Source organism: Astyanax mexicanus, chromosome 15 (assembly GCF_023375975.1).
Source record: "Astyanax mexicanus isolate ESR-SI-001 chromosome 15, AstMex3_surface, whole genome shotgun sequence".
NCBI lineage: Eukaryota > Metazoa > Chordata > Actinopteri > Characiformes > Acestrorhamphidae > Astyanax > Astyanax mexicanus.
In genome coordinates, this window is record NC_064422.1 from 21938314 (window position 1) to 21958969 (window position 20656).

Sequence of the window (20656 nt, forward strand, 5' to 3'; positions counted from 1 at the left end):
GGCGGCTGGAGACGCCGGTTAAAGGAGCAGAGCAGAGGATTAGAGGAAGAGGGGTTAAATTTAGGATTTTAAATCCGTATTTAGTCCGTTTTAAAAGTTTCGCAGAATTCAAGTTGTTTTTAATCTGAACTTCAAACTCTGAACTAAGAAACAGCACAAAAACATCTTACACAGATCTGCTCACCCAAAAGTCCTTAGTGTTTGCTAACAGCTAGTAAACTAGCCAAGCATAAACAGTGAACACACACAGTGGCTAAGCTACTATGCTATATATTATTATATTATATTATATTATATTATATATTTTACTATACTACACTACTATACTATATTATATATTATACTAGTAAACTATACTATTATGCTATAATATATTGTACTATACTATACTACTCTAATATAGTTTAATGTAATAGCTATTTTAGCTAAACAAGTACATCCAATAACCAGGTTTGGGATTACATCCAATTTGATATTTAAAAAAAATGATTGACCTGATAAAAATGTAACTGTACATATATAGCTAAATTAAAGTAATGTGATCTTACTACTTTCCAATACTTTTGGATTTCTTGTCATTTTAATGCCATATAAAGACACAAAAATGTATGTACAAATCTGCCTGAAGCCATTTTCTGTGTTGATGCCAAATGATTTTTTTTCTTTTTTATTTCTTCAAAATCGTAATTTCATAATGAAAATTGGAAGCGAGTGTAAAAAGTAAAAGTACATTTATTTCAATACAAAAACACCTGTGAATTCCATGTTGATCTAATTGGTCTAAACTATTTCATGGTTGTTATAGTCTAGATTGCTGGTGTATGCTGTGTTTATGGCAGGGCAATGATGTGAAGAGCAGCTGTCTTTTTGGATAATCTAAGATACAAAAAAGGGTGTTTGTAACTATATATGAATGTATATGTATATAAGTACACCCCTAAAAATTACAGTAAATATTTTACTGTACCTATCCTGAAGATATGACACTTTGATACAATGTAAAGTAGTCAGTGTACATCTTGTATAACAGTGTAAATTTGTTGTGCCCTTACAATAACTAAACACACAACCATTAATATCTAAACCACTGGCAACAAAAGTAAATACATTCCACAATAGAAAATGGCCAACATTGTGACCAAAGTGTCAATATTTTTTGTGGCCTATATTTTTCTGGACTAGTTCGCTTGAACATCAGAGGTTACAACTGGAGTCCTCCTCCTTCTTCCGTGTCTGGGATGCCCAAGAGGTGCTCAATTGGTTTTAAGGTCTGGAGGCATGCTTGGCCAGTCCATCACTTAATCGTCAGCTTCCTCAGCAATGCGGTTGTCATCTTAGCAACAGGAAGAAAGATCAGCAAATCATATAGAAGTCCTACACATCAGCACGGTGAGTTCAATGTTGAGTTTCTTACCTTCAAATGTTTCTTTACAGTAGAGTCTTTTAAAGCTGAAAGTTTACTGCTGAAAAGTCCTAAGTTCTTCTGATGAAGTTCATGTTTATCAACACATCATTTCACAAAAAACTTACTAGGAAAAAACAGACACAGCAAGGCCAGTGGTCTTGTTTGTGCTGTAACATAGTCTTGCTTGTTATCATCCTTTTTCTTTATAAATATAGATGTAATCTAATTACTTTTTTTACAGAGTACATAATGCTGTATTTTGTTAAAACCCAATGATGCTAATAACCTCTTACAGGTAGCAGCAAGTTGTAACAATAACAGTAACAATAGAGTGCAAGTATATATAATATATAGTGTTTAATACAGTGTAAGTGTAAACATCAATTACTTTATCTAACTTACTTATTTTTGGGTAAAAGTATGTGCTAGCTGAGACAAGCTGAAATCCTAGCTTGAAATAAAATCTCAGTACATGGAGTTAAATAACTTCAACATTGTTTAATAATGCAGTGTACGAAAGTGCTGTGAACATTACAAGGCACTGCAAGGCTATATGACACATATACATATAGAGAGTAACACTCAAAAGCAAAATTTAACTGTCAGAGTGACATAAGACTTCAGAACATTAATATATCTTGGCTGTTTTTCTAGAGCTTTTCTATGAATCGGTAAATCCACATTTACAGCATTTGGTTGGCACTTTCTCCACAGCAGCTTACATTTAAATCAAGTTACACAGGGGGAGGAATGTAGAGTTAAGGCTCATTTATGCTCAATGATATGTACGGATTATTTTTTTATTATGTACGGATTATTATTTGTTTTTTTTGTTATTATTAAAATGTTTTTTTGTTGACTTTTTTGAGCTGCCAACATAAAGAATGCATAGAAGCATGTGGGCAGTGACAGTATTATGTACTACGTATTCATTTCTGTATGTGAAATGAGTATAATTGAGCCTTCAGAAGCTTTGTGCAGGCACTCTTATTTGTGAACTTTGGTGTGCTTAGCCAACCAGAGAATCAAACCCTAGTCTACCACAGGAAGCGTCAAGTTATTACCTACTCAACTACACCAGCTACAGCATGTGCTTATGGAAGTAACTGGATTAAAATGTGTATCAGGTCACCTGTGGATACACATTGTACACAACCTTGCAGAATAAACTCACTGAAGATACATTTTGTCCAGTGTTTGACTTCTGAAAATAGTTATGCAAATATAATTTAAGTAAAAGCAATTGCACATTAAATACATAAAGAATGGAAGGCAGATGGTGACAAAATACTATAAGAGATGATCTAAAATATTCAATAAATATCGTATATATTAGAGGTGTGCCAAAAAATCGATTCACATAAGAATCTTGATTCTCATTTACTACGATTCAGAATCGATTTAAAATGTCCCAAAATCGATTCTAAGGTCCAATCCCATTTCTTCCCTTGGCCCTACCCCTCACGGTAAGTTCACACTGCAGCGGCACGAAGCGTTTTTCGCTCCGCCTCCCACTGCCCAAAGCGACCGTGGCCGCTGCAGTTTGAACTTACCGTCAGACCCACACAGAGCGTAGGTGTATGAGAATCACCGGTAAGATGGCAGAACAAGCACTATATTACCTTAGATTAACGTGTAGTTTTAATGTTTTATGGCAGAATGCTTCATAACAAGCATAAAAAAGATCGCTAGTAGTTAGTTTCAGTTTCTGTTAGCTAGCTAACTAGCCAACTTTCCAGTTCCACCTTAAATAACGCTACAGGTGGCAGCGGGCTGCAGCATTTAAGGCGGAACGGAAAAATAACAATAAGCTAATCAGAGCTAATTTCAGCTCCTCATCACAGAGGAATTAAGGAATGGACAATATGAATTAATTTCTCCACCTCCTGCCCCCTTTCTGAAGAAATACAACCACCTTAAATTAACTAGTTAATCAGCAGCTGCTCCTGAACTTTAGCGCTCCACTGCTATCATCACATCAGCCCAGCAGCGTCACCTACACACCACCGCTAGTAGCCTGGTAATAAAGCAGTGTTATTTATTTATGTATTTATTGTTCATTAACGTCATTGTGATATCCCAGTGATTCCTCTGTCACTGAAGACCCACATTCCTGCACATTTTATTGTTTTTGTAACACATTACCTTCTCCAGGACCAGTGTATATTTTGGAGGCTTTTTTTTCAATAAGTTTTCAATAAATTTTTATAAATCAAATCGTTTTGAATCAAAAATCGATTTTGAATCGAATCGTGGCCCCCAAAATCGGAATCGAATCGAATCGTGAGATAGTAAAAGATTCCCACCCCTAGTATATATCAACCATCAAAAATTTATATCAAGTCAGTGCAGGATGGAAGACTTCGGTTTAACACGTCTACGAAGGCATCCGTGTCTCTGAGTACATATCCACTCCAGGTTCTTCCTCAAATGTCACTTTGGCATCATCAGCATCCAGCTGTATTAACAGAAAAGAGACAAAAAAGAGCAGAATTAGATGTTTTGTTCATGTGTAAATGCACCCTAGATGCATTCAAAACAGATACAAATATGATCATTTAAACCACTTTAGGAGGGGTCTGAGATTCATTTGCACCATGTTATAGCAGTATAAACACATCTGTTACCCCAAGACTCATTTATCAACTGAAACAGCTAATTTGTCTATTGCGTTCCACACAGCAATCAGTTTTCAGTATAACTAACCTGACACTTATTTGTCTACCAATTGTAAATGCATTTGTCTTAAATATTATCAGAATACAATCCAGATAATAATTACACACAGCGGTTCTACATGACCTATAAGACCATGACTACTCAAATAACATTTAGAATATTTTATTGATTGCTTGCCTGGGTAAAGTGTTCTCCTAATTTGTGGTAAATATTTTGCATGTCATTTTTAATAGAGTTCAGCAACTCTTTTTAGTACTACAGACTTCCTTTTGCTTAGAGTGTACATACAGTCAGGCAGAGCATTAAGGAAATCATTAAAGAACCCATATCCTAGAGAAGAAGACAAGAAAGAACCTATATCCTAAAATACACATATTTTCCATGGTTTTAAGGTTTGTTTTATTATGTAAACATTGTATTATTTAAAAATGTACTGTTTTTAGTTCACATTTTTTGTTTTGTCACATGCATTGATGTCTTAGGAAATCTTCTATGTTGTTTCAGCCTACACCAGTTTAGCTCAGCCCATTAATGCTGAGGTTCTAAAATTCAATTTGTTTATTCTTGCATGGAAACAATACTGTTGTAGTAGGTGTGATGGTGGTGTGGGAGAGGGGTAGTTTATAACTAAGGGTCACCAAATGTTATTGGTAGGAGTTTAGTCTTAAAGTCCTTACGCATTTCATCTCAAATTCAGTGAAGATGCGGCCAGTCATGACCATGCGCAGAGGGATGGTGAGGATGAGGATGAAGGGCAGGGCCAGGGAGAAAGGACTGGACTTCACAATCCACAAGACGGCCAGGCACACCAGCTGAATGGCTGTGTACAAGTGCATCCTGTTTGTCTTTACCTGGAGGGGGAGCCAGAGACCACACAGAGAGAAAATTCAGAGCGCAATAAGAAGTTACTCCCCTGACCACAAAATTATTCCTATATTCTTATAAGTTGTGGAATACTATAAAAAAGTCTTACACAACTAATGATCACCACAATCAAAGTGATTCCTAAATGTCAACTAATCTAGGCTATGTTATTAGTTATTGTTAAGCTATTGCAACTAATACCATATTAAGGAGCACTTTAGCTGTCTGTGTTTCGCTAGAGATGTCCTGTTTTTGCTTTATTAAAGACATTAGCTGCAGCTAGATGCGATATGACACAAAAGCACTATAGCTAACATGTACCTTAACTATACTTTGCCCAGAATGAGTGCCTTAAAAATGAATTAACCCTTCTAGCCACAATCTAGGTAAGCTAAGCTACCTATTACCAAAAATGTTCCTAAAACAGCCCCCAGCTGCTGCTAGCTGGGAAGCAGCTTATGTCTGCCACATAGTATACATCATTGTATTTGGATAGCAAAAGCACTTCTCAGCCTACTGCTGTGGAGCTGTTTAGAGCATAGCTGATTATTTTACAAACCAACACAAAAAGATAGGAGTGTTGTGGGGAGGTCAGTGTAATGTTTATCAGTTTCATTGTCTGATCAATTAAGCCAAAATTCAAAAATATATTTCTGCACCTCACAATAATAATTTCAGGGAAAATGAAAAAAAAAAAATGAATCTTGTCTCGATTTGCTGATTTTTACATCTTGTAACAAAATTAAGTTGCATTATACCATCAGACTTTTGTTACAAGATGCAAGATGCAAATCTAAGAAACAAATTGAGATAAGATTTTTTTTCTTTTCAATTCTGTTAGTGAAATGCAGAATTGAATGAATAAATTTAAAAACAGACTATTGCTTGTAAGAACTCATTATTTGCATATATATATATATATATTTTATTTTATTTTATTTTATTATTTTTTTTTTTAGTGCAGTGTACAAAAAATATGTTTTCATCTATTTTTCCAATTTTAGTTTTTTTCATTTCTGTACAACTGGAAAAATGAAAAAAATGATCTTTTTTTTATTATCTAATTTTTCTATTTTTGCAAGGATTTTACAATCAGATATGTGTTACAAGATACAAAAATGGACAAATCTGAAAATCCAGAGCAGATTCACCTTTTCATTTTTCTTGCAATTCTGTTTGCCAAAGGCTGAAATGAAAAACTGTATAATTGAAAAATTGGATGAAAATCCATTTCTTCTTCACTCTACTAAATAAAAAAAAAAGTTAAAAATTTTATACCCAATTTTCTATTTTCAAATTTAGCTTGATACAGTCAGAAAATTAAACTGTTAAATGTTACACTGATCGAAAATACAGATCAATTTCTTCCTAATCAAAGTAAATGAAAAAATTAAATAAAGAAGTTTTCTACTCAATTTTCTAAACGGTTGAAAGGTTTAGAAAATTTAACTGATAAATGTTACACTGACTTTGGGGACACCACATATATCTATAGACCACATATGCCAGATAGACTAGCCTAGCTCTTTGGAATAGGGTACACTGGTCAATACACTGGGAAAGTATCAATATACAAAAGCATAACCAGTGCTGTGTCTAAACTATAGGTCGTGCTAACTGCTAATGATAAGATGAGCATTAGTTATTGCATTAGATATCTGGTAAAAACATACTTTTGTAGCGTATGGTTCATTGGGATGGTACTTTTTGGGAACTAGGAGGAGCAGAAAGCGATCCCACAGCTGAATCCCGCTGAGAGATGTGATCCCCATGTAGAGGAAGATTCCAAACAGAGCTGCCATGGGAATCATCTTTAGGATAGGTTCCATGAGGATGGAGAGGCCTGAGAACAGTTAAAAAAAGACACAGAGACAGAGCTAAATTTAGATGCATTCCCAAGTGAGTAATTAAACAAACAGTCGAAGCTTTATGGGACACTTTTTTTGCACGTTAAGGTTTTGGCCAAAAAAAAAAAAAACCTAAACTGATGGCAATCATTTTCATTATATGTTACCAGTATGAACCTTGTATTGTAAAAAAGTTAGTGCCATCTTTTGTGTAGTTTCAGGCAAAGAGTGAAAAAAACATCTGTAATGATCAATTGTGTCACTAAGAGTGTCACTATTGTCTTAGAAGTCTTTAACAGTATTTCTAATATGACCTTACATGATAGGCTTACCTACTAACAGGGCGACCAACACGCCACTGACCCTCTGCTCCAGAACTTTCTCAATCTCCGGCTTGGGCCCTTTGCTCATCACAGTCAGTGCATTGGCATGAGTTACCGACCGGACCGTAGCCGCGCTGAGCCAAGGCATCCCAAATAATGCAGCACATCCCCCCAAGCTGACCAAAATCAGAAGGTCAAAATGGAAGCCAGACCCTTTTGCCATTTTCCTCTCTGGTTTACTAACTATTAGCCTATGGGGAAAGAGAACATAAGGTAAGAAGATAAAAGCTATCGTCGAGAGAGCATGTTGGACACTTAGATTTGTAAAAACAAAGAAACTAACATGCTAAAATGCTGAAACTTGGCCAAATTAATGTTATCCAACAATGCTAGGCTATCAATGAGTAAAGCTACTGAAGATTAATTGGGCATTATGCTACCAGTTTGTTCCATGTTTTTCTCTTTTTTAAAGCTCTGTTTTTTCAATTTCCCTTCACTTTGGGTGGCATTTTTATTAATTAGAAATTTTAGTCACCCAAAATTATGTTAAAAAAACACAAAAACCTTAAAAAAATATAATCAATGTTCTTATCAATAGACAATGCTCCTACATACAACACAAACAATACATTCATACCGTAGTTTAAGGCTAGCACATTAACGACACGATACGATAAGACTTTATTGTCCCGAAGGAAATTTGTTCTGGACAGACACAAAACATAAAGGGCTAAGGTCTGTACTCACAGTTAGCCTTTTAACTTTTCTCTTTGTTTTTTGCTTATGGCTAGCACTGTGGTTCAAGGTTGATTGTATTGGCTTGTGTATAGCAAGTCAGTGTAGTGATGGTTATGCTAATTTAGGATTAGCATGTTAGCTTGTATTTAATTTTTTTGTCTCTGAAATATATGTGAAAACAATTAATCACGCTGTTTTTTTCCTCTTACATATTTTTTTTATTTATGTTTGTTGAGCATATTTTTATCTTTATGTTATGAAGCGTTTCAAGCATTTTTATGCTGCTAAGAAACTATTTGCTACACCAATTTGCTACACCTTCAACAATTTGTATTACTAATCAGAAAAGAAAACACAAAAGGTATTACATTTGCCTCCGGGCAGCAAGCACAGAACTCGACACACTGAAAAGGAGACTGTCACTCACGTGGTGATTTGCGACTCCAGGAAGATGAGGATAAAGACCAGTACTGCAGGCACGACACAGGCGAACATCATCCAGACAGGGAAGGACTTGTGTTCGCCCATGGGGTTGATGAGCCACCCCCGCATTGCAGGGTTGGACACCTGCAGGCCCTTAGGCACCACCAGTTTCTACAACACAGGCCACAAAGGTCAACAGAGGTCAAAGCACTACAGCAGTGAAGGACCCGCCAGATGTCTCAACGTGTAAAGCACTGCTGTCTCTATACCCCTTAGTCTCCCAATGTAATAATAGCTAATCTTCATCTTATTCTACATCTAATTCTCACAGTTTGAAGTAACTGTGTTAAAAAATATATTAGCAGCTTGTTTGGATATAATGATAGTATTTAATATGCATAATGTTGGTACAATGCACATTTGGTGTCAATGATTTCTCAAAAAAAATTGCTTTTTTTTTTTTACTTGTTTTCTTTATTTCATTGCAGACAATGCTTTTTTTCCTATTTTGCCTGCTCTAAAAATGAATGTGTTAATAGACATCCTTTCCTGCTTACAAGACAATCCATTCCTACTAACAACACTTAAAACTGTTTTGGTACAGAGGAAACCAATCAATGACGTGTTTCAATTCTTATTTTGTTGCTTTTTTCATTTTAAAATTCATATTTAGAGTTCCACAAATTCTCTACCGAGGCCAGTCCAGTACCCATAACGTGTTGTTTGCAGAATGTGGTTTTGTTCTGTTAAAAAAAAGCATTCCTGGAAAAGATGTGATCTTGAAGGCAGCATATGTTGCTCTTAGATCTCAGATCTCAGTGTACTTTTCTGTAATAATGCTGCCAGCAAACCAGTGTGCTAACACAGATCCTTACCATGGCAGACCGTGGCTTTTTAGACCTGTTGCTGATTTTGTACCGAAGCATAATTATAATGAACACATTACTTTTTTGGAATGTGCTGCAGGCCTGAAATGCCAAAATTAATTTATAGTAACGCATAAAATGATGGAAACATGACTACAGAAAACATTTAATATTTCGGCTTTAAACTATGTGCTATGAAACAAAAGGCAAAGTCAGAAAACTGTTTCAATTTTTGATTTACATTTTCCATGCAGTCAATTTTTTTTCTGATTTGAGGTTTAAAAAAATCAACATAAAAGTTAATAATAAAATTTTATTATTGTATAGAACATAATAATTTGAATCAACTTTACTTGTTAGTCATTCTAAGCAGTTCCAGACCTACCTGGGTGTAGGTGTCCTCAAGGTTGATGTCCACTGCGACCATGAGGAAGATAGCGATGGGGACGCCAAAATCGCCCATCAGGCGACGGAGCTAAAAGACCAAATGGATTGGAGCAGTCAATATGCACTTCAATATAAATCGACCTTCCTAACCTCTCTTACAAAGAAAACTATAGCAATTCCAAAAATGACTACATTAGCATATGTAAGCCAACCTTGCCAGGCAGGAAGTAGCCATTCTTGAAGATGCGCAGGTAGTAAGCGATGGCGAAGCAGCCGAACATCAGACACATGGAGAGCAGGGCGGTGTTGGGATAGGCGCGTTCGTGGATGACAGTCCTAATGGTCACGTTGCCTGTTGAATTATCTACAATGGTTTTGGCGACTGGGTGCCATGGGTCCTCCACTGTGTTGTTCAGGTGATCATAGTTGAGGATGAGAGGATGCGCCTTGAAAATCTATTAAAAGCAGAGAAAGAAATTTTAAGAATTATATCTCAGCTTTGTTTTAGCCATGAGATTTATGAATTAGCTAGCTGTGCTAGTTCATTTAAGAGGAAGATGGATGATCACAAGCCATTAAACCAAGATGAACTGCTTGAATGTTTGCACCAGGTGTGACATAAAGTTATCTAAAAGCAGTGTGTAAGACTGGTGAAGGAGAACATGCCAAAATGCATGAAAACTGTGATTAAAAAACGACGGTTATTTCACCAAATATTGATTTCTAACCTCTTAAAACTTTATGAACATAAACTTGCATCTTTTTTGTTATTTCAGCTATTTCAAATTTTCTGCAAATAAATCCTCTAATTGACAATATTTTTATTTAGAATTTGGGAGAAATGTTGTCAGAAGTTTGTAGAATTAAACAACAATGTTCATTTTACTCAAATATATACCTATAAATAGCAAAATTTAGAAGAACTGATTCAGACACTGAAGTGGTCTCTTAATTTTTTCCAGAGCTGTATACCAAGATAATGCAGTTCTGTTCTCAGTATAATACTAAGTGTTAATAGATGGACACAGATGTGAATGGCTGTGGGCTCTGTACCTTGCCGAGTTTAGAGAAGGTCTCGTAGATGAAAATGAGGGAGATGAGGATGGAGAAGATCTCCTGAGTGAAGCGGGAGATGAAGCGCACCAAAAAGCTTCCTTCCACTGCCACAATCACCACCACAATGATGATGAGCCACACACCCACCCACACTCTCCCCACGATGTACTCAATGTCCTGGGACTTACAGAACTGTGGTGTGCAATAGGACAAACACACATACCAAAAAACACACATACACAGCATGATGAACACCCGCACTTAAAGACAAACTCAACAAAGTGATTTATTACAAACAGAAAAGACATTATGGGGGATTGTTACTGTGCCTATTGATCACATGTGCAGTCAATCAGCCAAGACATATTGATAGTAGTGTGGCTTTAACTTACAATAGGAAATGCTAGGCTAATGTTGCTAACAAACTCTGGACACTGACTTAGATTGATCACTGATAAATATATACTAAAAAGTTAACATTTATTGTTTCAAAACGACATATTAACAACTACATACTGTCAGAGGGAGCAACAACCCATGAGATTTGAGCATGAACGGGCTAAACTTTGATGATGCTTTAGGAACTCTGTGTTCAAGTACAGTTCCCTTAAAAATATACAAGTACATATTCAGTCACATGACATGGAAGCAACATGGAGGGAATCAAAAGTTGTTTTCATCACAGTAAAGTTTCTTTTTCCTCTTTTACTAAAATAGTTATTCAAAAATAATAATCGAGATAAAATGTTTATTTAACTGTGATATTGTTTTGAGATCATATCACCCAGCACTCTAACAAGGTGTTATAAATTCTCCAGGGTAATAGATCTTCAGATGCAGCAATGAACACCATTAATCTGTACATGAGAACTATAATCTGCAGCCAGATGTGCGTGGTCGCATCTTACCGCATAGAATGCCTCTTCAAACACCAGCAGAGGCCCTGAGAAGCCAATGACGAGAACCGGCTGGGCAGCCACGAGACAGAAGATGACCCCAAGAACTGCTGTGGACAGCATCAGCTCAGACACGCCAATCATATTGTCCACTTTGTCAGCTGCAGGTCCAGGTGTGAAAGAGAACAAATAGAAACGTGCCATTTAATTTAATGTAATAAAGGGATCCTGACTGCTAGCATAGCCACTGGTGCCAGAGGCTAAAAATGTTTTTTTTACCTCCAAGATATACTACATGTACAAAAGTATTAAGAAACTCATTCATTGCTAATTCATTGTTTATATCTAATTAAAATTTGTTAAATGTGTCCTTCTGCTAAAATCGACTTTTCCTTGTTCTTTGTGAAATACAGTAGGTCTCTCTAAGTTGCACATGAAACTCTTCCTACATTGTCTGCAGTAGTTATTAAAACAAAATAAAAAAAATGTTTATGTCAACTCGTGAATTCATGGCCTCGCCCACCTTGGCTTGCAACCGCTCACAGGCAGCGCTGAAGCTGACACATCTTGTCAGATAGGAGCTAACAGTGCTAAGAACAACATGGCAGTTCATTCCTGTGTTATTTTTTGGATTTTTACTTTCTGGACCTGGACTACCCACCTTTGTGTGTTTACATAGTTTTACATAGGATCTCCAGTGGATTTCGTGTTTGACAGAGACTCTAAGACTAGGTCAGTGGCTGAACTGCACTTAGCAGGGAATTGCACATGTTGTAAAATAACATATGACATTGCTAAGACTGTTATTTGTGTAAAAATTTCTTTATTTTAAAACATTTTTAACTGTTGTCCGTCTCGCTGGTGTCTCAAAGCTGTTAGCCAATCAGAGACCATTAGATGGACCACCATCATTGCTCCAGTCCACAGCTCAATGCTGAAGGCTTTATACTCCTCTAGCCTATGCCTGGCATTAGGCATGGTGCCAAAAGGTTTATGTTTATTTGCCAGAGAGTCCCATTCTATAGGAAATATTTTTCTACTGGGACTAGACAAGATCTGTGTCAGCAGGGGGAGCAATAGAAGGGGTGTCTACAAACATTTGAACAGCATTAGAATTAAGCTCTAATCCACTCACCTAACAGGCCTCCAAAAGTGATGGCAGGAGAAAGGGCAGCAAAGTAGATAAAGATGACAGCAGCGAGAACTTGTGCGTTCATGGCGTCTGTGATGTCACTTTTGTAGTGCTGGTACCGTCTTTTGAAATCCCTGACCATGCCTCCAAACAGGACACCAGTACGCACCAATGGATCTTCTGGTGGAGGGGGTCTTGCAATGGAGGCTGTAGATTTTACATTATGATATAAAAAAAAGTGATAAACAACCCAGTTTACATGAATATATACATGAATTTAACCTGTTCCTGAAATAATCTCTATAATATAATCTATAATATTTATAATCTATAATCTATAATATTTATGCATTTTCAGTAAATTTTGCAGTCTGTTTCCATATCCTACTTATTACTTCATGCTTGTAAGTTGTGACCCTCTGATGGTGGTGCCTGAGAGCTACCTCAAGGTACTTTTTAATGAACTAAGTGTGCACTTTAAAAGTTCTCAGAGCCTCCTTTAAAATGTCAGGCCCCTTAGAATTCTACCAATGAAGTTTGGAGATACTCTGAGCTTCTTACTAGTATAAATACGAGTATAAATAGCCATTTCTTTGCATGGGCAACGCTATGACCCTATGGCCAGCATTGTAAGCCTGTCACATGCATCAAATAAAAGTATTTCGAAATAGTAGAGGCAATTTGACAAACGTTCATAATCGTTATCCTGTTTCTCTACAACTCAAGTCCATTAAAGCAGATCTCCTTTAACTGATCTCTGAGCCCACATAGATTTTTCATTAACTGACTCATGATTCTACTCCAATTGGTGCAACTTGACCCAAACTCACAGATTACTAAATCATGATAATTAAATTTTCATATTTACTTATTAATGACTCTACATGCATTTGCATTTAAATGATTCCTGATTGTGATGATATTAAACTTCAATCAGCTCTAGTTCTCACGTTTGCGTGGCTTGATGTCAATGCGCAGCTGAGGGTCAGAAGGGCGGAGCCTTTCCTGCAGGAGCTTCTTCTGGAAACCAATGATTGGTGCAAGCATGGCCTCATTCTGGATCTCAGTGGGTGGGATCACAATGCTGCAGTCCATGAAGTCGGCCATGGCATCGATCAGCTCTCTGTCATTCTGAGCCTGAAAGGCTGCCTGGTTAAAGACCTGAGTGAGTGTAAAAAATTGTGTTAAGACAGATTTCATTATCAAGGTTGTAGAAATATCAAGAAAAGATCAAGATTACAAGCACTATAATTAGTCCAGTAGTTCTGGAAAACCCAAATCTTAGCCCCATCATTGTATACCAATTTTCCAAAATATTATTAAATCTGCATTAATTACACAAATAAATCATTAATTATAATTTAACAACCCTGAAAGTGCTTAGGATAAGAAATACACAAGAGAAATCGGAGCCATTATGCATATTATAAAGTTTTCTCTAGAATTCTTCACAATGAATATAAATGTAACCAAACCTGTGTCAGATTCAGTGTAAACAGCACTAGCTAGTTGGTGTGTATATGGTTTGGGTTTTGGCTAGCTAACATTAGATTTTAAGTGAGCTTTGGATGCTATTTTTAGGGTGTGAGTTCTACCACCTTCCGGGTTCCGATTTAAGCTGTCTTCAAGTATTTGTTTGAGCTAAGTTATCATTAGCAAAGAATAAAAACAATTTCTTTCCTTTACTTCATCCCAATTTCATGATACTGATTTTTATTTATGTACCAGTTTGATCTGGCCAGGCTGTTTATTTTTCAGCAGGTATATTATAAACTGAAATGAAACTGCTACTTAAAAAAAGATTAGAATGATTAAATTATCATAAGCATAGCCGCTAGTCAAGCACATTTTTTTTTGTTTGCTAATGCTGTGTTTAAAATCTCAACCCTGTTATCCTTTCAAATCTCTATCAGACCACCCCTTTGCCCTCCAGCCCCTTCTCACTTTATCTGCCAGCAGGGCGGCCATGGCGCGGCCACTCTCATGGTAGTCCATGTCGCCCTTGGCAGGGCCCACCAGCACGAAGAGGAAGCGGACAGGAACTGGAGTCTCCAGTGCAGACCCGAGGACCACCGCCTCCTTCAGACGCACAAATGCTACTGTTGGCTTCTCCAGAAAGTCCAGTGCACCTGTTGCAGACATACGTACACAGTTTAATGCCTTAACATTAAAACAAGCTTTATCTGAAGGTGGAATAAGCCACATTTGCTAACTAGCTGCAGAAGAGACTGAAGCTCAAATGTAGTTGCACATTGTGTTAGCCATAATTTAGCACCACCTCAGTGGCCAGTTTCTCAACAACTGCTCTTGGCTGGACATTTTTGGAGACATCCCAAGTTGCAAACATTGATTTCAGGGAGGTACCCCCGAACCTGAACTTGGAACCATGCATGAAAACTGTGACTAAACCAGGGTTATTCCACCAAATATTGATTTCTGAACTCTTAAAACTTTATGAATATGAACTTGTTTCCTTTGCATCATTTGAGATCTAAAAGCCCTGCATCTTTTTTATTTCAGCCTTTTCTCATTTTCTGCAAATAAATGCTCTGAATGACAATGTTTTTATTTTGAATTTAGGAGAAATGTTGCCTGTAGTTTATAGAATAAAACAAAATAGTGGTCAATTTACTTAAACATATACCTAAAAATAGCAAAATCAGATAAACTGATTCAGAAACTGAAGTTTTATCTGACTTGCGGGCATCAGGGAGCCATTATTGATATGCGGTAGACTCCCGCAACTTCCAGGAGACTGCTCTTGACCAGTGTCATTTTATGTGTTGTTTAAAAGCTGTGCTAACACTCAGTGGTGAATGGGGTAGACAATCTGAAATATAACAAATTTAATCATTTTCACTCACCTACAAGCACCATGGAGGCCTCTACTCTATCAGATGCATCTCTCTAAAAGACAACAATAATACATTCTCAGTACACTGAATGCTACAGAAAAGCTACAGTAATGCTTTCATAATGCAAGTCCTTTTTTAAAGTTTATCAACAAAAAATGTAGGTTACATGAAAAGGATCAAAGATGGTTCATTTTTTAATAATAAATAAAAAATCATGTTATTCAATCACGTTATTATCTGCACGTAACCTTTTGCTAATAGGAGTGTAATCAAAATTTATTTCAGTTCTTTATTAACATTGCTATTTTCTTTAATAAATAAATGAGTAACAGTTTACATTAAGTGTACATTATTGAACAATATGTATGACATACTATCTCAATTTATTATCATTTGACACTAGTTAAGTCTGAGTTTATTAATCATTACTAAATTTCTCATGTCTCAATGTCTCAATTCAATATTATTATTAACAAAATTCTCAAGCATTAAAATGCAGTAATGTTTAATAATGTCTTAACTAGTGTCAATAAGCTAAGAAATTATATAACCATTTAACAATGTTTAATATTGTACTGTTGTGTAACCAAGTGTTCCCAAAAATGTAATATTGTGTATTAAAATAAAAAATCAATGTTTATGTTTTTTGAAAAAAAAAAAAAAAAGTTAGAATTAGTATCAACAGAAAAGGTTTTTTGCTAGTATATGGTTAAATTAATGAATGTGCCATTGTTTGTTATGAATATCTAGAGCTGTAAATGGCAAGTAAAAGTATAAAGATCCAACTCTTTTCAGCTTTTTCAGGGTTCCTGCTGGTCCTTAAAAAGTCTTAAATTAAAAGCTGCGTTATTAAAGTCTTAAACTGTCTTAAATTTACTGTAGGTATACTGTCGGTGGGAAAGCACATATTGACATTAGTGTAAAGTTAGCTAACATAACCGGCGAGAGAACTAACATTAGTGGCAAGCTAGCTAAAATTAGTGAGGAAAGAACTAAGGTTACCAAACAAATGATGACTACATTTGAGGTCTTACATTATATTTATTGAGGTCTTAAAAAACAGAAAATTTTACCTTTAAAATGGTGCAAGAACCCTGTTTTCAGTCAATGTCTGTAACTTAGCTAGCTATTGCTAACTACAGAGGCTATGAAAACAAACTTTTACGGTCTTATGAGTTCCTCATTCCATTGTAACCTTGTCTTCTGCTAATTCACAGGCTAAATCAGATGGGTTGTCATGAGAGAAGAGAAGTCATTTCTTTCATTTTTTTATAGATAATGCTGTGCAAATAAATTTATATTAAAATAAAGTAATATATAGCCTTTAGGATGAAAAGCTGCTGTTGTGTAGGTTTCTCACCTTCTCTGCAACCGTCTGCATTTCCAGTGGTGAGGTCAGTGTCTGGGTCTCTGCTGACTGGCTGAGGAAAGATAAGATTATGGTTCAGCGCTTTTTTTTAAACTTTCAGTTTAGAGTATATTAAAGTTTAGAGGCATGACTGTTTATCAGCTAGAGTAATGTGCTTATGTGCTTGAAAAGCAATGACATAAAGCTTTAGCAAGCTTTAATATTGAGAAAGAATATTATTCGGAAATTCAGTAATTACTTAAAGTGCTTATTTTACTCAATTTTATCCTTCACAAGTTTCTCTCTAACAAAAAAAGAGTCTATCAGCAAAGAGATTTGTTCCAATACGTTTGTCCTGTAGCATTGGGGCTAATATACAAGCTACCTATACCTAACAAGCTAATACTTTACCAAATAGCATTGTACAAACTGCTCCAGACTGTAGATTTGCTTAAAACGATATATTGCCCAGTTTTAAGTAAAATAAATAGACTTACAGTAATTCTATGTTTTAAATGGATAAAACTGTTTGTCATTTTTTATTTTATCATTAATTATTTTACTATTTATTAATAATTTCTTTATTATTTATTGTATAAATTATTTACTTTTTTCTATTTTTAATTATGTTATTATAATTGTAATTTCATTCATCTACAGCTCTGGAACAAAATAAGAGACTACTTAAAATTATTTTTAAGTTTCTTTGATAATGGAATATAATCAAGAGGAAGATAGATGGTCACAAGCCATCAAACCAAGCAGGAGTGGCATAAACTTATCCAAAAGCAGTGTGTAAGACTGGCGGAGAAGAACATGGCAAGATGCATGAAAACTGTGATTAAAAAACAGGGTTATTCCACCAAGTATTGATTTTTGACCTCTTCAAATTATGAATATGAACTTGTTTTCTTTGCAATATTTGATGTCTGACAGCTCTGCAGTTTCTGCAAATATATGCTCTAAATGACAATATTTTGAATTGGAATTTGGGAGAAATATTGTATGTAGTTTATAGAAGAAAACAACAATGTTCATTTTACTCAAAACATATACCTATAAATAGCAAAATCAGAGAAACTGATTCAGAAACTAAAGTGGTATCTTAATTTATTACAGAGCTGTATTGTAAATGAAAATAAAAGAATCTGTTTCATTTCATTTTATGCCTTTTGTTTTCAATCCCTTGGACTGTAAATGGTCACACTCAATATTCCCAAGTGAAAGTAAAGTAAGGTTGACTAAGGATTGATAATGGAATGGAACAATGAGCTTGATGGACTAGCTACTCTTTCAGCATCACCAACTTGACTTGGGTGGTCATCAATCTGGTCATAGTGGTTGATTATTCAGGTAAAGCTGGCTTTCAAGTTTGGTCAAGTCATTCATATTGGTGGACCAAAATGGTCTGGTTGGCCATGCACTAAATGAAGCATATTTATGCTGATCAAACATCTAGATTATGTTGTTCACCCAGCAGGACGTCTAGCGTTGTCCAGTTGGTTCTGGACAAATACTTACCCTATGCTACTCAAGAGTTAAGCTGTTCAGACCAGACTGTTTATTTAGTAGATTAATGACAGAATTATTACCTGCAGTTCTGCATTAGGGCTCGAAGCACCCCTTCCCGGTCACCCGACTGAATCTCCTTCTTACTGACCATCTCTTCCACAATCTTCTCAGCAATACTGGAGAACGAGCGCTCCTCCCTGTCCAGCATCACCACCCCTGAGAACATGTTTAAAAAAGGAAAAAACGCTCAAGATGGAAATTTTGTGGAAAAAGGAGCTCATGAGAGAACCTGTCTCAAGTAAGGTGACTGGAGGCAAATGAGACTAGGGTCATTTATTGTGGTTCTCAGTTGATCTTACACCACAAAGAAGTACCGCTCCCATTCCTCTCCAATCCTGAACCAGACTAACCACTGGACGAGGAGAGCAAAAAGGACTGGAACTACCAGGCCCCGATGATGCTTCTCACTTCCATTAAATTAACAAGGAAATTAACCAGAAACAATTTACCTAAAATATTATGTTTATTTCAGACGGCCAAAATCAGCAAAACTCTGGAAGAACTGAATTTTCTCTCTGATGATCTCACCAGTGTTCATGGTCCTTCGGAGCTGCACTAGGCTCTTGAAGGTGAGGTAGGATATGTGGGACGGCCCCCAGTGCCTGGCCTCCAGGTCGTAATTCTCCTCGTAGCCTACCCATCGCCCCGTCTCCTGCCAGTAGCCCTGCTGGTTCTGTTCCTTCATGAGCTCGGCATAGGCCTGGTCAGGTAAAAACAAGCATGGCTTCAACAGGTGGAACCATCGTTCAAATGTTTAAAGTGAATATAATAAAGATAAATGTGTGATTTCAATAATTGTTACTAAATTTCAGCTTCAGATCTTTCAAATATAGAAATCCAATTTAAAAATAAGAAATTCTGTTCAGAGTGATTAATAAAATGATTCAATTAAGAGCCAGAGCCATTACGTTTTACTAACAGAAATGTCCAATATGATGTTCCAATAAAATGTAGAAAGATTTCTAAATCTAAAGTGAATTCATATTAAAATGCATATCCATAATTTAAATAAAATTAAACACAAAATATCTATTCAAAATGAATTATTTTAAAATGAATATCCATAATGAAGTTTTAATAAAATTAATATCCATAATAAAGTTCTAATAAATCCTTCCATCCAGAAAGAAGTTAAAATAAAATAATATTAGTAATAAAGTTCAGATTAAAAATCCAGAATAAAGGTTAAATGAAATTAAACACAAGACTAAAAATCCTGAAAAGGAAGCTGCAAAATAAAGAGTTAACAAAACTTTGATCCAGAATGAAGTTTTAATAAAAGTAATATCCAGAATATATTTCTGATAAAATAAATCTTAAGAAATAGACACTAAAAGTGTTTAGAGCCAGAAATAATAAAAACATTATAAAAATTAATTGTTAAAACTAAAATCTTAAAAAAAATCTACATCAAGAGGGAAATTTTAATTAAAAAAATAATATTCAGAATATTGTAATAACAATAATATCTATAATAAAATTCATAAAAACATCTAAATCTCAAATGTCTTGAATTATAACTTTAAATAATTACAATGTAATGTTTTTTTTTCATTGTTAACAAAACACTTGATATATATTGAGGTAAAAACAAAAAACAGTTGTGTATTTTTTAATTTTATATAACAAACAGTACACTATATATTACATTACATATTACAGATATTACATGGTACATACATAAATAGTGCTATGACTGATGCTGCTCCTGATTTACTGTGTTATTATCCTTTATTTTAGGAAACTTACAGTTAGAACAGATTTCGCTGATAGTCTAGTCTAGGTTTTAATGCTGCTCCTGCTACTGTATAGCATCTTCTTGACCTTGTCCTGCTCTTATCAGCGGACAGAAGCTCAATGGCACCGAAATCTTTACCTGACACTGTTTGTGTGTGTGTTTCCTGTTCCTTGATGACTGATAACTTCTGACTTGTGTTTAATCTGCAAACAGCTGGAGAACGAGAGGCACGTTCCGCCAAACTGAAGTGAAAACCACAGCTGTACTGATTGTGTAAGAAAGTGTTTTTATCATGTTTGAAGCTGCTACTGACCTGACAGTCTGCTGTGGTGCTGGCGTTGGTGTTAACGTTCAGAGCAGCTGCAAAAGAGTTGACAAAAATAGAAAAGTTTCAGTGTTTGATGGGGATGATAGCAGTGATGGTATAGTTACTTTGAAAAAGTAATCTGATTACTGATTACTCCTTTAAAAAGTAACTTAGTTACTTTATGGATTGCTTGATTTTAAAAGTAACTAAGTTACTGTAC

General features: G+C 35.6%; 1 protein-coding gene across 1 annotated transcript in view; it reads right to left on the reverse strand.

Annotated features, from left to right (window-relative positions):
- Positions 1–1883: 1883 nt before the first annotated feature.
- Positions 1884–20656, reverse strand: part of slc4a1b (solute carrier family 4 member 1b (Diego blood group)) — a 29102-nt gene continuing 10329 nt past the window's right edge. Inside the window, exons 3-20 of the mRNA XM_022669179.2 lie at positions 20443–20489; positions 18920–19091; positions 18412–18547; positions 16832–16892; positions 15481–15523; positions 14561–14745; positions 13567–13777; positions 12620–12823; positions 11497–11645; positions 10586–10780; positions 9745–9987; positions 9531–9620; positions 8284–8450; positions 7128–7369; positions 6622–6791; positions 4762–4935; positions 3717–3863; positions 1884–2730 (exon numbers count right to left, since the gene is read on the reverse strand). Coding sequence (XP_022524900.2) covers positions 3783–3863; positions 4762–4935; positions 6622–6791; positions 7128–7369; positions 8284–8450; positions 9531–9620; positions 9745–9987; positions 10586–10780; positions 11497–11645; positions 12620–12823; positions 13567–13777; positions 14561–14745; positions 15481–15523; positions 16832–16892; positions 18412–18547; positions 18920–19091; positions 20443–20489 — 2570 coding nt within the window. The 3' untranslated portion in view covers positions 1884–2730; positions 3717–3782. The remainder of the gene's footprint in view (positions 2731–3716; positions 3864–4761; positions 4936–6621; positions 6792–7127; positions 7370–8283; positions 8451–9530; positions 9621–9744; positions 9988–10585; positions 10781–11496; positions 11646–12619; positions 12824–13566; positions 13778–14560; positions 14746–15480; positions 15524–16831; positions 16893–18411; positions 18548–18919; positions 19092–20442; positions 20490–20656) is intronic.